Source organism: Pecten maximus, chromosome 16 (assembly GCF_902652985.1).
Source record: "Pecten maximus chromosome 16, xPecMax1.1, whole genome shotgun sequence".
Classification (NCBI taxonomy): Eukaryota; Metazoa; Mollusca; class Bivalvia; order Pectinida; family Pectinidae; genus Pecten; species Pecten maximus.
This window is the reverse complement of record NC_047030.1, coordinates 11,120,308-11,137,928: the sequence shown is the minus strand read 5'-3', so window position 1 is coordinate 11,137,928 and position 17,621 is coordinate 11,120,308. Positions and strand designations below refer to the sequence as shown.

Genomic DNA, 17,621 nt, shown 5'->3' with positions numbered 1-17,621 from the left:
CAATGTCTAACACCCTACCTCTAATACAATGTCTAACATCCTACCTATAATACAATGTCTAACACCCTACATCTAATACAATATCTAACACCCTACCTCTAATACAATGTCTAACACCCTACCTCTAATACAATGTCTAACACCCTACCTCTAATACAATGTCTAACACCCTACCTCTAATACAATGTCCAACACCCTACCTCTAATACAATGTCTAACACCCTACCTCTAATACAATGTCTAACACCCTACCTCTAATACAATATCTAACATCCTACCTCTAATACAATGTCTAACACCCTACCTCTAATACAATGTCTAACACCCTACCTCTAATACAATGTCCAACACTCTACCTCTAATACAATGTCTAACACCCTACCTCTAATACAATGTCTAACACCCTACATCTAATACAATGTCTACCATCCTACCTCTAATACAATGTCTAACACCCTACCTCTAATATAATGTCTAACACTCTACCTCTAATACAATGTCCAACACCCTACCTCTAATACAATGTCCAACACTCTACCTCTAATACAATGTCTAACATCCTACCTCTAATACAATGTCTGACATCCTACCTCTAATACAATGTCTACCATCCTACCTCTAATACAATGTCTAACACCCTACCTCTAACACAATTAATGTCTAACATCCTACCTCTAATACAATGTCTAACACTCTACCTCTAATACAATATCTAACATCCTACCTCTAATACAATGTCTAACACCCTACCTCTAATACAATGTCCAACACCCTACCTCTAATACAATGTCTAACACCCTACCTCTAATACAATGTCTAACACTCTACCTCTAATACAATGTCTAACATCCTACCTCTAATACAATGTCTAACACCCTACCTCTAATACAATGTCTAACACTCTACCTCTAATACAATGTCCAACACTCTACCTCTAATACTATGTCCAACACTCTACCTCTAATACAATGTCTAACACCCTACCTCTAATACAATGTCTAACATCCTACCTCTAATACAATGTCTAACACTCTACCTCTAATACAATGTCTAACACTCTACCTCTAACACAATTAATGTCTAACACCCTACCTCTAATACAATGTCTAACATCCTACCTCTAATACAATGTCTAACATCCTACCTCTAATACAATGTCCAACACCCTACCTCTAATACAATATCTAACATCCTACCTCTAATACAATGTCCAACACCCTACCTCTAATACAATGTCCAACACCCTACCTCTAATACAATGTCTAACACTCTACCTCTAACACAATTAATGTCTAACACCCTACCTCTAATACAATGTCCGACACCCTACCTCTAATACAATATCTAACATCCTACATCTAATACAATATCTAACATCCTACCTCTAATACAATGTCCAACACCCTACCTCTAATACAATATCTAACATCCTACCTCTAATACAATGTCCAACATCCTACCTCTAATACAATGTCCAACACCCTACCTCTAATACAATGTCTAACATCCTACCTCTAATACAATGTCTAACATCCTACCTCTAATACAATATCTAACATCCTACCTCTAATACAATGTCCAACACCCTACCTCTAATACATTGTCCAACACCCTACCTCTAATACAATGTCTAACACCCTACCTCTAATACAATGTCCAACACCCTACCTCTAATACAATATCTAACATCCTACCTCTAATACAATGTCTAACACCCTACCTCTAATATAATGTCTAACACCCTACATCTAATACAATGTCTAACACCCTACCTCTAATACAATGTCTAACACCCTACCTCTAATACAATGTCCAACACCCTACCTCTAATACAATGTCTAACACCCTACATCTAATACAATGTCTAACATCCCACCTCTAATACAATGTCTAACACCCTACCTCTAATACAATGTCTAACATCCCACCTCTAATACAATGTCTAACACCCTACCTCTAATACAATGTCTAACACCCTACCTCTAATACAATGTCTAACATCCTACCTCTAATACAATGTCCAACACCCTACCTCTAATACAATGTCTAACACCCTACCTCTAATTCAATGTCCAACACCCCACCTTTAATACAATGTCTAACATCCCACCTCTAATACAATGTCTAACACCCTACCTCTAATACAATGTCTAACACCCTACCTCTAATACAATGTCTAACATCCTACCTCTAATACAATGTCCAACACCCTACCTTTAATACAATGTCTAACACCCTACATCTAATACAATGTCTACACTCTACCTCGTATACAATGCCTAACACTCTACCTCTAATACAATGTCTAACACCCTACCTCTAATACAATGTCCAACACCCTACCTCTAATACAATGTCTAACACCCTACATCTAATACAATGTCTAACACCCTACCTCTAATACAATGTCTAACATCCTACCTCTAATACAATGTCCAACACCCTACCTCTAATACAATGTCTAACACCCTACCTCTAATACAATGTCTAACATCCTACCTCTAATACAATGTCCAACACCCTACCTCTAATACAATGTCTAACACCCTACCTCTAATACAATGTCTAACACCCTACCTCTAATACAATGTCTAACACCCTACCTCTAATACAATGTCTAACACCCTACCTCTAATACAATATGTAACATCCTACCTATAATACAATGTCTAACACCCTACCTCTAATACAATGTCTAACACCCTACCTCTAATACAATGTCTAACATCCTACCTCTAATACAATGTCTAACATCCTACCTCTAATACAATGTCTAACACCCTACCTCTAATACAATGTCTAACACTCTACCTCTAATACAATGTTCAACACCCTACCTCTAATACGATGTCTAACACCCTACCACTAATATAATGTCCAACACTCTACCTCTAATACAATGTCTAACATCCTACCTCTAATACAATGTCCAACACCCTACCTCTAATACAATGTCTAACACCCTACCTCTAATACAATGTCTAACACTCTACCTCTAATACAATATCTAACACTCTACCTCTAATACAATGTCTAACACTCTACCTCTAATACAATATCTAACATCCTACCTCTAATACAATGTCTAACACCCTACCTCTAATACAATGTCTAACACCCTACCTCTAATACAATATCTAACACTCTACCTCTAATACAATATCTAACACTCTACCTCTAATACAATGTCTACCACCCTACCTCTAACACAATTAATGTCTAACACCCTACATCTAATACAATGTCTAACACCCTACCTCTAATACAATGTCCAACACCCTACCTCTAATACAATATCTAACATCATACCTCTAATACAATATCTAACATCATACCTCTAATACAATGTCCAACACCCTACCTCTAATACAATATCTAACATCCTACCTCTAATACAATGTCCAACACCCTACCTCTTATACAATGTCCAACACCCTACCTCTAATACAATGCCCAACACCCTACCTTTAATACAATGTCTAACACCCTACCTCTAATACAATGTCTAACACCCTACCTCTTATACAATGTCTAACACCCTACCTCTAATACAATGTCTAACATCCCACCTCTAATACAATGTCTAACACCCTACCTTTAATACAATGTCTAACACCCTACCTCTAATACAATGTCTAACACCCTACCTCTAATATAATGTCTAACACCCTACATCTAATACAATGTCTAACATCCTACCTCTAATACAATGTCTAACACCCTACCTCTAATACAATGTCTAACACCCTACCTCTAATACAATGTCTAACACCCTACCTCTAATACAATGTCTAACACCCTACCTCTAATACAATGTCTAACACCCTACCTCTAATATAATGTCTAACACCCTACCTCTAATACAATGTCTAACACCCTACCTCTAATACAATGTCTAACACCCTACCTCTAATATAATGTCTAACACCCTACCTCTAATACAATGTCTAACATCCTACCTCTAATACAATGTCTAACACCCTACCTCTAATACAATGTCCAACACCCTACCTCTTATACAATGTCTAACATCCCACCTCTAATACAATGTCTAACACCCTACCTCTAATACAATGTCTAACACCCTACCTCTAATACAATATCTAACATCCTACCTCTAATACAATGTCTAACACCCTACCTCTAATACAATATCTAACATCCTACCTCTAATACAATGTCTAACACCCTACCTCTAATACAATGTCCAACACCCTACCTTTAATACAATGTCTAACATCCCACCTCTAATACAATGTCTTACGACCTACCTCTAATACAATGTCTAACATCCTACCTCTAATACAATGTCCAACACCCTACCTCTAATACAATATCTAACATCCTACCTCTAATACAATATCTAACATCCTACCTCTAATACAATGTCTAACACCCTACATCTAATACAATATCTTACACCCTACCTCTAATACAATGTCTAACACCCTACCTCTTATACAATGTCTAACATCCTACCTCTAATACAATGTCTAACATCCTACCTCTAATACAATGTCTAACACCCTACATCTAATACAATGTCTACACTCTACCTCGTATACAATGTCTAACACTCTACCTCTAATACAATGTCTAACACCCTACCTCTAATACAATGTCTAACACCCTACCTCTAATACAATGTCTAACATCCTACCTCTAATACAATGTCTAACACCCTACATCTAATACAATGTCTACACTCTACCTCGTATACAATGTCTAACACTCTACCTCTAATACAATGTCTAACACCCTACCTCTAATACAATGTCTAACATCCTACCTCTAATACAATGTCTAACATCCTACCTCTAATACAATGTCTAACACCCTACCTCTAATACAATGTCTAACACCCTACCTCTTATACAATGTCTAACATCCTACCTCTAATTCAATGTCTAACACCCTACCTCTAATACAATGTCTACACTCTACCTCGTATACAATGTCTAACACTCTACCTCTAATACAATGTCCAACACCCTACCTCTAATACAATGTCTAACACCCTACCACTAATATAATGACCAACATCCCACCTCTAATACAATGTCTAACACTCTACCTCTAATACAATGTCTAACATCCTACCTCTAATACAATGTCTGACATCCTACCTCTAATACAATGTCCAACACCCTACCTCTAATACAATGTCTACCATCCTATCTCTAATACAATGTCTAACATCCTACCTCTAATACAATGTCTGACATCCTACCTCTAATACAATGTCTAACACCCTACCTCTAATACAATGTCTAACACCCTACCTCTAATACAATGTCTAACACCCTACCTCTAATACAATATCTAACACTCTACATCTAATACAATGTTCAACATCCTACCACTAATACAATGTCTAACATCCTACCTCTTATACAATGTCTACCATCCTATCTCTTATACAATATCTAACATCCTACCTCTAATACAATGTCCAACACCCTACCTCTAATACAATATCTAACATCCTACCTATAATACAATGTCTAACACTCTACCTCTAATACAATGTCTAACACCCTACATCTAATACAATGTCTAACATCCTACCTCTAATACAATGTCCAACATCCTACCTATAATACAATGTCTAACACTCTACCTCTAATACAATGTCTAACACCCTACATCTAATACAATGTCTAACACCCTACCTCTAATACAATGTCCAACACCCTACCTCTAATACAATGTCCAACACCCTACCTCTAATACAATGTCTAACACCCTACCTCTAATACAATGTCTAACACCCTACCTCTAATACAATATCTAACACCCTACCTCTAATACAATGTCTAACACCCTACCTCTAATACAATGTCTAACACCCTACCTCTAATACAATGTCCAACACCCTACATCTAATACAATGTCTAACACCCTACCTCTAATACAATGTCTAACACCCTACCTCTAATACAATGTTCAACACTCTACCTCTAATACAATGTCTAACACCCTACCTCTAATACAATGTCTAACACCCTACATCTAATACAATGTCTAACACCCTACCACTAATACAATGTCCAACACCCTACCTCTAGTACAATGTCTACCATCCTACCTCTAATACAATATCTAACACCCTACCTCTAATACAATATCTAACACCCTACCTCTAATACAATATCTAACACCCTACCTCTAATACAATGTCTAACACTCTACCTCTAATACAATGTCTAACACCCTACATCTAATACAATGTCTAACACCCTACCTCTAATACAATGTCTAACACCCTACATCTAATACAATGTCTAACACCCTACCTCTAATACAATGTCTAACACCCTACCTCTAATACAATGTCTAACACCCTACCTCTAATACAATGTCTAACACCCTACCACTAATACAATGTCCAACACCCTACCTCTAATACAATGTCTAACACCCTACATCTAATACAATGTCTAACATCCTACCTCTAATACAATGTCTACCATCCTACCTCTAATACAATGTCTACCATCCTACCTCTAATACAATATCTAACACCCTACCTCTAATACAATGTCTGACACCCTACCTCTAATACAATGTCTACCATCCTACCTCTAATATAATGTCTAACATTCTACCTCTAACACAATGTCTAACACTCTACCTCTAATACAATTTCCACCATCCCTCCATAATATAATGTTCAAAATCCTACATCCTTAGGTTAACCAGTATGTTTCCACTTAGTAAGCCTGAGGCTCCATATCTTACTTATTTTACATAAGACGATGACATCATATTTTATTTTCCACTCAGTAAGCCTTTGGTTCCAAATCTGACTTATTCTACATACGACGATAATATCATACTTTATTTTCCACTCAGTAAGCCAGACTTTTTAGCCTGAGGCTCCAGATCTTACTTATTCTACATTCGAAGGGGATATTATATTTTATTTTCACGTTAATTATTGCAAAATCAAATACATTTTTATACCGGTTATTCTTGGGGAGTTTCGTCAAAATGTACCCAAAAATGTCAGAGGACGACAAACAAGGGGCTATAGCAATTTTAATACTGCCCACATCATGAGCCTTCAATTCAGACGAGCTATTGCAAAGGGACAAATATGAACGTAAATACAGATTTGTATGGAGACTATTGACCAGGTGCTCCGGAACAGTGAGTGTCCTCCGATACACCCGGAAAATCCTACATACATTTGTTAAAACAAATGAATGTATATTCATATTCATTGTGAATTTCTCTAAATACAAGTTCCAACTTGATGTCAAGAGAACTTATCCAGAAAGTAACATGAAAATAAAACAGATAAAATTATATTAAAATAACTGAACAGTTTCTAACACTGATCATATACATGTAGCCCATTAAAGTTACCAGGTAATGGACTACACAACAAGCCCTAAAGCAATAGGTCAAACAAACTGGAGGGCTCCAAAATATATAAATAAAAAAACACCTTGTTGTTTTCGCTGAAATTTTGTTTTAATTCACAAAATTGCATGTTGGTTTGCAGGATAACTTGATGTAAAGCACACTGGCTGAAGTTTATACAATACATTGCTTTTAAAAGAACACTACCCATGGTTACTAGTCAAGAATCATTATATATGATTTCAAATATATTTCCTCCTTTTTTTTAAATATTGTTTTTCAACCACTGCCTGAAACACCAATACATTGGTTTTACACATGTAACTGTTACAAATTTATTGAAGTCAAACGGATTTCCTGAATAAATCTGAATTAAAATAAACTGATGTAAAACTGTACTACATCAACCTAAAAATCAATCTAAAATGCTGTAAGAATTAAAGCAGATGCACTGTTTTGACTGACCTCTAATTTGTTTCAATCCAGAAATACTCTGGGGCATTTAAAATTGCCAAGGTACCTTTAGCTTCAATATAGCACAAATAATTCTGAATATTAAATGGTACAATTTTGATATTTTCATAGTTTTGTCCAGAAAAATGCTTTCCTAATGCGAAAATATATAATAATTGTAATAATTAGTTCTCTAGAATATACTTCTCCAAATTACTGCTATTAATTTTACTTAATCATTATAATATAAATTAAGATAAATCTGGAAATCTGGATCACAAAAATATAGCTAGCTCATTACGGTGAGTGTAGCCTTGTTTGACCTCGCCTAATACATTCATTGCTTTATTAGAAGGATCTAAAGGTATTTGTGACCATGGACATCATTTTCAGATGGACATTCTTTAAGCAGAAAATTCTCCAGTCAGAAATAGGCTACTGAAGCTGAATACAATATTGTCTGGCTGTCTAATATTATAGCTAGTATGATCAAATCTCAACATCAGGTATATAAAATATAGAATCTGTAAACACAAATCACATCTCGATCAGTATACTTGATCATATATCCGAGCTAATTATCTTATATTACAAAATAATATAATAAATTATCTATTTATATAACTATAACATAAAAGACTAGTATATAAGTGTAGGAATAATAAGGTGAAGGAAATTTCCTTTAATGTTACATCAATATACCATTCATGAACAACAACATATCACTTTCTTACACCTGAGTTTTGGCTGGGATGTTGAAGCATTTCTTTTCCCTCAACCTCTTCATGACAAGGTACCAAGTAACAACATTCCTAAATTGGGGGACTCAAGCGAACTTTTCTATATCCAGTTACAGACCTAAGCTAACTAGCAAAAACAACCTTTATATATGAACAAAGTATACAACTTTTTGGTATGAGAACATTATGATTGAATTGATCATACTTGCCAACTTTTTGAAATTCTCATGGAGGAGGAATGGCGTGATCAACATTCCTGACTGGACAACACACAAAATCTAAGGGGAGATCATTTGCTATTGGAAAATAACTTCCCTACCTGAATACTTCCCTCCCTCACCTAAAAAACCCCAAACTAATTTCAAGCTTGGCCAATGAACCTTTTTTATTCAAATTCGGGAAATTTCTGACTTAATCGGGAAAGTAAGCAAGTATGCTCGTTATATACAGGATTTTGATAAAAGTTAAAACAGAGCTTCTAAATGCAGGCTGGCCAGCACTCGATCGGCAAGCCTCGTGTTGAGTGGTCAAACTCTCACACTCGGGTTGAGGTATCCCTGTCCACGGAACAGACCCATGTAAGATTCTATTATTCTCAAACGGAAGATGGGGGATCCCACATGAGAACTAGTGCTGGATTACTCTGTGCCCCTGTATATAGCTATAGCTATATGTCACAGGAAACGCCCCGGACTACTTCCTTATAAACCAAGAACAGTTTTTCCATTGCACTACTGGACATATCAGTTGTTGATAACTTTACATATAGAGTAATTCAACAAATGTTCTAGATACCTAAAACCACAGTAAAATATCTATACACTGAAATCATCTGTGTGGTTATGGAAGAAATAACAAAAATGTAACAGGAAAATTTTGGGAATCTCTGCCATAACCTACCAGCCCCTTCAATTAAAATGAAAAATTTACCTTCCCACTATATATATATTATCCCATTGCAAACTCTAGCATCGATCTTCATACACAACAAAACATCAATGTTACTCGATTTTTTTGTCAAGGCCTACAATTATTCCATAGAAACAATAATTGTATCAAATCAATTGATGATGTACATATTGTATACATATCTTATTGTATTTTCCAAATATTTCTTTCCTGTAAATCCGAGACCTAAAATTAAAACCATAAATACATGTTACTGTCCATCACAAATATCGAGCAAAGCACCCAAAAATACTGACCAATTTCTTCAAAAAATAAAAAATAAGTTTTAATCAAAGAGGGATTGCATACCAGGTACTTAATTTCACAACCCTCAATCAGAGACCATTAATATTTAGAATAATAAGAAAGACTTTCCTTATTGAATATGTCTGCTAAAATTGCTGTTTGTGTCTACAGGTATATGTCTACACAAATGTAATTCTCATAGCAAAAGAGAAAACCAATCTTATTTCATTAATTTTCAATTTCCCTGACTAAAGCTGTATCATCTTACACTGAGTTAAAACTCCTTAGAAATAGGCTTAGTGTAAGTTAAAGTCAGGGTTCAAGGGATGCCAAAAGGGAGACAATCCCTGGAATCTCACAGAATATATCCCAGTTAAGGAGACAATCCCCATTCTCTATAACTGTATACTGAGCCTCTCACAGAGCACATTTGATTCTGACATTGCTGTCTTTGTGGTTTGTCTATGTCTGTGACCACAAGGCAACATCAATGCATTGCATTATATATCAAAGAGACTTTTAATAAATTTCTGCATCTAATGTTGAAGTATAACGAATATTTCGAAGTATGTCCAAATAAAAATTATCAATTATTTTAAATTTTAAAAGCAAGACTTTAAAGCAAGACAAAAACACTTCTAACTTCTTAAAATATTCTTAAAAAGCTATTTGATTAATGCAGTATATTATCATACTTTTCTATGATATTGCGTTCCTCATACATGCCATACCTCCCGGCGTGAGACAAAATCTCCCTTATTTTCAAGTCATTTATTTCCTCCCGGCAGGAGAGCCAAAATTCCCGCATTTTGTAATTCCCTCCGGTATTTTTGCCGACGCCATTTTTGTTTACAATTCAGTGTTTTACCCGCGAGATTTGGCTAAATTTAGCGATCACGTGATCCATCTGTTCACGTGATCACTCAATCAAAATGGCGCCTGTTGGACACGGCTTTCACACGAAGCTCTAGCTAGTGTAATGTTTGCACTAGAATATCTATCACCATGAAATAAAGGCAAGTCGCTTACAAACAATTTTAACCCCCTTAGCTAACAGACTTGAATTATGGTTTGTTTTCTTTTAGGACCATACTTTGATGATGGTAATTGATACAGAGTCTGGTCAGACGCAAAATCACACGTGTTTTTCATTTACCATGTGTATCGTTGATCAGTGATAGCAAGATGAAATCCGATAATTTCTTTTAGAAAACTATCAAAATTAGCACATCTGTTGGTCGTTACAAAGTGGTCAATCATGGTGTTTACAATGACTGTACAGTCCATGACAGAGACAATATACAAAATCTAGAATGATCGTGATAAGATTTACTGCAGTCTCCTAACATTAACATCTTCCGTTCTCATAATTTCATGTATACACTTGCACACTTGGAATATTTTTATATCTAAATGGTCCAACATAAGGTATCCCACAGGACATTTCATGGTGATTTTTACAACTGATGTGTTCCCTCGGAGTGGATCAAGCTTTCTAATTTTAAGAAAATCCAAACTGATAAATGAATAACTTGCTTGTCTTAATCTTTAGCTACATGTAATTATAATATACCCTTTTCAAATGCTGTTATGCAATATGCATAAAGCTGTGAAACTTTTTGTGTTGCATAAAAAAAATCGGAAAAAAATCCATATCATCAGAATCTGAATGTATACTTATTGCATTTTTTACCTTATACAACTTTTTGTTGTTTGCATATACAATATGATTAATATCTAAAATAAATACAAATATTCTTTATCACTTTCAAAATTAGTTAATTGCTAAAAAATTGAGTAAAAATGTCGATATTTATGTCGCGCACAAATCTCCCTTATTTTAGGCAAAATTCCCTTAAAATAATCATCAATCTCCCTTATTGGTCTCCCAAAAATATGGCATGTATGGTTCCTCTTTCCATCTCATGTTTGAATTGTGAATGCGGCTTTGTTTGCCCAATCTCTTCACACCCTGTAATAGTGTGTGCATATACAGGATAAATTTAAGTGGCAGTGCTGTCTTACCATAGTCAACATACATGATCAGCATGCAAGAACCAAGAACGTTTATTGACTTATACAAAGGACCATATACATGTATATATATATTCTCCTAAAAGAAATTGAAAACGGTCCTGAAGAAACTTAGATACATCCCTTTATATAGCCCCTTTCTTATTGCCGAAGAAAATGTGAAACAGATATTAGTCCCTTTTATAAAATTACATAATACAAAAGTGCAAAAAAAAACTTAGTTATTCAGAAAGGAATCATTCTCTCTCCTCATAAACTCATCCCATATGCACAAAGGGGCATAACTTTCTTCTGCTAGTAACACACAAATTGTCTAGATCTGCATTCATGGAATATAAAATATAAGCAGATATATAAAGATCTATATAATATTGTTTAACTATTGCACATAGAGAATAAATATATGTAAGAGAACTGGTATATCTATCAAGAAATAGGTTTAATTAAAATAAAATACTGTTAATGAAAAATGGAAAAAATAATGACACTTTGATGAAATGGCATTTAAAGTTCAAATACAATTGTATATATATAAATATATGTAGTATACTAAAATATTAAATATATATAAAACACTATATATATCTATAACAACAAAACTTTTGTGAAAATTGTCTAACAATGTGCTAGTATTTATAATCATATTTATACATAATTATATATAAGCATATGATAACTATCACTATGTATGTAATAAAGGGCTTCGGGGCCTTCACAACCCTCACTCTGCAGATGTGTTGAACTACACAATTTCTCAAATTCCTTTTCTGAAATTAGTCAAAAAGATTTTCTGTTTTTTTTTCACTGTTTGTACATACATAGTATGTATAAATTTAACATTGCTTTGATCTTGCCATCAGCAGATATATTGTGGTATAATATATATATTTATCTTCAACAAAATCAGTACTCAAAATGTAACAAAATCATAGGGAATTGTGCTTAATAAAAAGTTTCCATGCACGTGAAACCAGGATTGATTTTCAGTTTATAAGAAATAAAAGTTATCTACAGAACAGACTTATACTCCTAACTTAAAATACTGTATATCAGCAAAGATTTTAACGGCTTTACTAAAACCACTCCTCTTTCCTTATAAAATTTCATATACTGTTTGAATCAATTATGGATTTTACATTATTATGTATAATGTAAAGGACAAATTTCTGTCTCTTGTTTTTTCATATTTCTAAGAAATTCGGTGGGTTTAAATGGTATTGGAAAAACTAAATCCAACATATTATATCTGGCAGATATACAATATGCATTCTCCACCTGTCCATCTCCAAATCACTCAAGGTCACGATCAGTTAGCTATAGCATGCATGCTTATACTGCTTGAGCATCAAAACGGAATTATTTAACAAATTCAATAAACCTTTAATTGATTGACGTATCAAATCATTTAACTTTCATTTTTCTCTCCAAATTTTCATATATTGACGAGGGTGTAGGTCTATTTTTCATATAATCAAATAATTGTTGATAAGATCGTGATCAATGAGAAAAGATGTGAAACAATTCAAAAGTTAAACTTTTAACTGCCAAATTGAAAACAATGTATGAATCAAAATAAAGAGATAAATTAAACACAGCATTATCACTAATGTTTTCAGACCTTCCCGGCCATCTTCAGGTGATTGTTTTATTACAAAGAACTAGTATTAACAACAATCACCTGAAGATGGCCCAGAAGGTTTGAAAGCATTAGTGATAATGCAGTGTTTATATATAATTATCTCTTTATTTTTTATGTCTACTGATGCACATTGTTTTTTTTTCTAAAGTTTAATACATATTCATATATATATCTGTGACAGTATTTAGTACTTATAATGCTAAAATGGCATCGGTTCATCGATGTGAATTTATGAAAGAAGGTTGTAACTATTATAGGGCATAGGGCCATTCATGAGATAAATATAATAAATATAAGCAAAACCATTGGTGTAGATACTAAATTAACACTATGAACCTGATTGGTGCTGATTTTATACAGTACCATGACAATGCTGCTGGTTGATCAAATGAAGGTGGAAGTCATTTCTGTCACCAAATACAGTATGACAGATGCTACATTCCCAGGGGTTCGGCGAGCCATGAAGGGCAACATGTAGAAAATACAGCCCACGCTCCTCAAATAAAATACGGCAGTGCTGACATCTGTAGATCTTGCCCTGAGCCTCATAATAAGCTAGGGTGTCCTGCAGATTGGGTGCGCTTGGGTTGTGCTGTGTGAATTGTGTAGCTTTATCCACATTGTTTTTTGGATGACTGATTGTGATTGAAATTTGTGGAAACTTCCCAGGGCCTTCTTCCTCAGAGCGTCGAGCAAGAGTCTGCAGCATGGACAGCACCTCAGACACATTGCTGGTAGAATCAGCTGCCTCTTTTGTTTGGCCACTGCTGTGCCTCGCTGAGCCAGGTTGTGTGGATTCCACATTTATTACAGCAGAGGCTAAAACAGCATTATCAGTACTCTGACTTCGGCCACGATGACTGCCACTACTTGAACCAAAGTGACCTGTACCAGAGTAGCCTCCCATGTGCATACGCTGTTGGTTTAGATGATTCATACTCATGTTGTGTCCAAATGGAGAACTCATGCCAGGGTTCATAAAATGGGCGGAATCGGCATTGTCAGAACAAGGGGACTGAGGTTCTTGTTTTATTTGGGTCAGTCCACCGAGGTCTCCCTGAGGTAGAGCGGATGGATTGCGTGATGCCAAGTTGGCACATATACTGTCAATACGTCTAATACTGTCTACACTCATATCGTTTCCAGGGCTTGATGACACCATAGGACTACTGCTCCCTGAATGGCTCGGAGAAGGAGTTTGCATTTGTTGACTTGGCGACTTCATCTTAGAAAAGTTAAAAGCAACACCAAACTGAGGTAATGTACCTTTCTGCTGATTGAATCCAGAATTATCAACTGACGACCCTTCAAGAGTTGAGGAATGTTTGTCCTTTGTATTCATGATCTGTGGTGGATGACTCTTCTGTATGTGGTCATTGAGTGACAACTGGTTTGTAGTGGAGAAGGAACACAGGTTACAGCTCAATACTCCTCCAGGGTGACCCAGCAGATGCCTCTGAAGTTGTTCAGGTTTGTCAAACCGTTTCGTACAAATCGTACAAGAAAACGGTTTCCTGTGTACCAACTTGTGTTGAACCAGATTAGACCTTGCTGCAAAACGTTTGTCACAAAGATTACAAGCATAGGGTTTTATTCCAAAGTGGATATTCTGATGTTCCATTAAGATGTTCTTGTAGCCAAATCTTCGATGACAAATGTTACATTCAAATGGTTTTTCTTTTCCATGGGTCAACCTTAAATGTCTGATCAAGCCATTTTTATAGTTGAATGATTTGTCACAAAGGTTACACATGAAGTTTTCCCCCTGTTTGGTGTAGAATGGTTGGTTCTCATCCAGCGCTGCCATTGTTTCCTGAATGTGTGCTGCAGTGTCTATGATGGCTGATGGATCCCGTGTGGGAGCAGCCATAGCATTTGTTTCCATGGAGACCTCTGAGGAAGTCATACTATATCAGGTGTACTCGTCACAGCCTCCTACAAAAGAAACAACTAAAATATGACTACAATATGTTTTCTTCAAATTTTTCAACAATGAAAAGAATAAACTGGTTTTCTTTGCAATATACCTCCCTAATTTTCATTTCAAATCATAAGTTTGAATTCTGAACATTTTCTAAAGTTTTCTTCCCATATAGGAATAAAAGTGAATTGCTTTGCACATGACTAAGGAATCATATGTGAATGGGGCTACTAGAACTACCTACGTATTCATCATACACCAACAAATCACTCAACCGTTTAACTACAACTCTGCCTAGAGCTCCAACACAATACACATAATATACCTCACCCCTAAATAATATCACAGCATCATATCGGCAATTTGACGGCAAACCTACTATTACGTCCCACAATAACCAGAGATAAATCTAAATGCGAGTCTCAGGACCTGAACTCACAGAATTTTTGAAAATTTTAAAATTTAACATTGTGTGACTCATTGTTTTTATCAGTAACAAGTTGAAAAGGACTCGTTAAAATAAATTGTACCTCACAGTTTGTTTCACTGGAAACACAGTTAACACAAGATTGAAATACACCAATTTATATCATTTTTCACCATTCTATCTCCCAGTACATTCTATCTCACAATACATGTGTCTCACTTTTTTTCTGGAGGTATATCTATTCTCATTAGAATAAATACAAAAGCAATACTTTTTTCATGCAACATATTGCAGTATTGCACCACCCAAAATGTACACAGTCCGGTCCACTCTAGATCTGTACCACTTATGCCATGCTACGCATAAAGTGCTGCAGACTCTGCACACTTCACCTCTGATGAGTAAGTTCGTCATAGTAACGAAAATGGTCAGGTGGACAGGGGTTGACACTTATTGCCTTGACAGACCGCTGAGTTGCCAGGTTTTTAAACGAGGCAGCAAGGGCTAGCTGTCAAAGGTGAAGGCTTTCCTGGAGGATTCGGGGGCATTTCCAGAGGCCCTTTACCCGAATACTGAAGTAAAAATTGAATTCTAGATGCAGTTTCCTGTGTCCAGCATAAAAATATCAGATATGAAACAAAAGGGTTTTATAAAAAAAAGTTTTGAAAATAAAATTATTGAATTAAATGAAGGAAACTTTTAGCTGGAAATCAAACATTGAAAATACACTGAAAATATTAATGTTGGCAACCCACACTTTAGGACTGCTGGTTTGGACATTCTGGCAGCCTGACCAAAATCAAGACAGACCAGGGCCACCGGGCTACTGTTAGTGTCGATCCCTGGTGGACTAAAATAACATAGTTTACGTAAAGGAGGTAATTATATATTAAAATCAATGCCTCAGCTATTGATTGAACAAAGAACTTATTTGATTCATTAACATATTCTATTGTCATAAATATTACATTTGGATTAGGCACAAATTACATTGAACCAATCTAGTTAAATGAGTGGCTGTCTGTCTAGTAGAATGGTATTGTGGCTAGGTATTTATCAAACTTACATCCTCCTCAAGTTTCCGGCAATGCTTGAGAAATCAAAGTAACACTATTAATAATCCTACATATGGGGTGTCTATAACTGTCAATGTAAAGAGGTCATTATATGCATCTGCTAAGGATGGAACCTGGGACCTCTGGCTTTACACTTAATCAGTCAATCTAAAGAGAGGTTTCCCTAGCTGAGCTATATATTCCAATTAGTATTTACCAGGGTTACATTTTGATGAAATATGGTACACCTAAAACATTAATTAGCACCAATGAAATATCTTAACCTATTGTGAACTCTCTTTGATTTGATCTCTGTGCAGACATCCTACCCTTTATAAAGAAGGGCGAAGTGACCCGTAACTATACCGTCCAGAGCCAGAGACTATTACAGATGCATAAATCACTCGTAGTTAACAAACTAGTTTTTTCGCATTAATTCACAGCGTTTGATCAATAGGTTTGATTGCGAAGGAAAACAGCCAAAATAGTGCTGAAAGACTATCCTCAAAAGTGACCCCAGAGCCTAATTAATTAGCCTCGGGGTGTCAAATTCGGACAGCTCGCGACCGTGGAATGCAACACGTAGAAGCTAAAGGCATCATCATGATCGCTCACTTATTGCATTTTTAAGGAAAGGTTACAGTAAGGATCATGCAAGAGATTAAATAATATCATTTCCGCGATGCATTACCTTACAAATATGCCATGAACAACTCTTGTCAACCGACACATCCAGTTTCGGCCAATCTCCAACAACATCGCTGTCAGTTGTTGCTTATCAAGGAAGTGA

The 17,621-nt window shown here is 35.6% G+C and overlaps 1 protein-coding gene across 1 annotated transcript; it reads right to left on the bottom strand.

The window, feature by feature from the left end:
* Positions 1–11,926: 11,926 nt before the first annotated feature.
* Positions 11,927–17,621, bottom strand: LOC117344941 (DNA-binding protein Ikaros-like). The gene is made up of 2 exons (XM_033907826.1): positions 17,523–17,621; positions 11,927–15,363 (listed from the first exon to the last, which is right to left on the bottom strand). The coding sequence occupies exon 2, from the start codon at positions 15,332–15,334 to the stop codon at positions 13,781–13,783; it is 1,554 nt and encodes a 517-aa protein (XP_033763717.1). The 5' UTR covers positions 15,335–15,363; positions 17,523–17,621; the 3' UTR covers positions 11,927–13,780.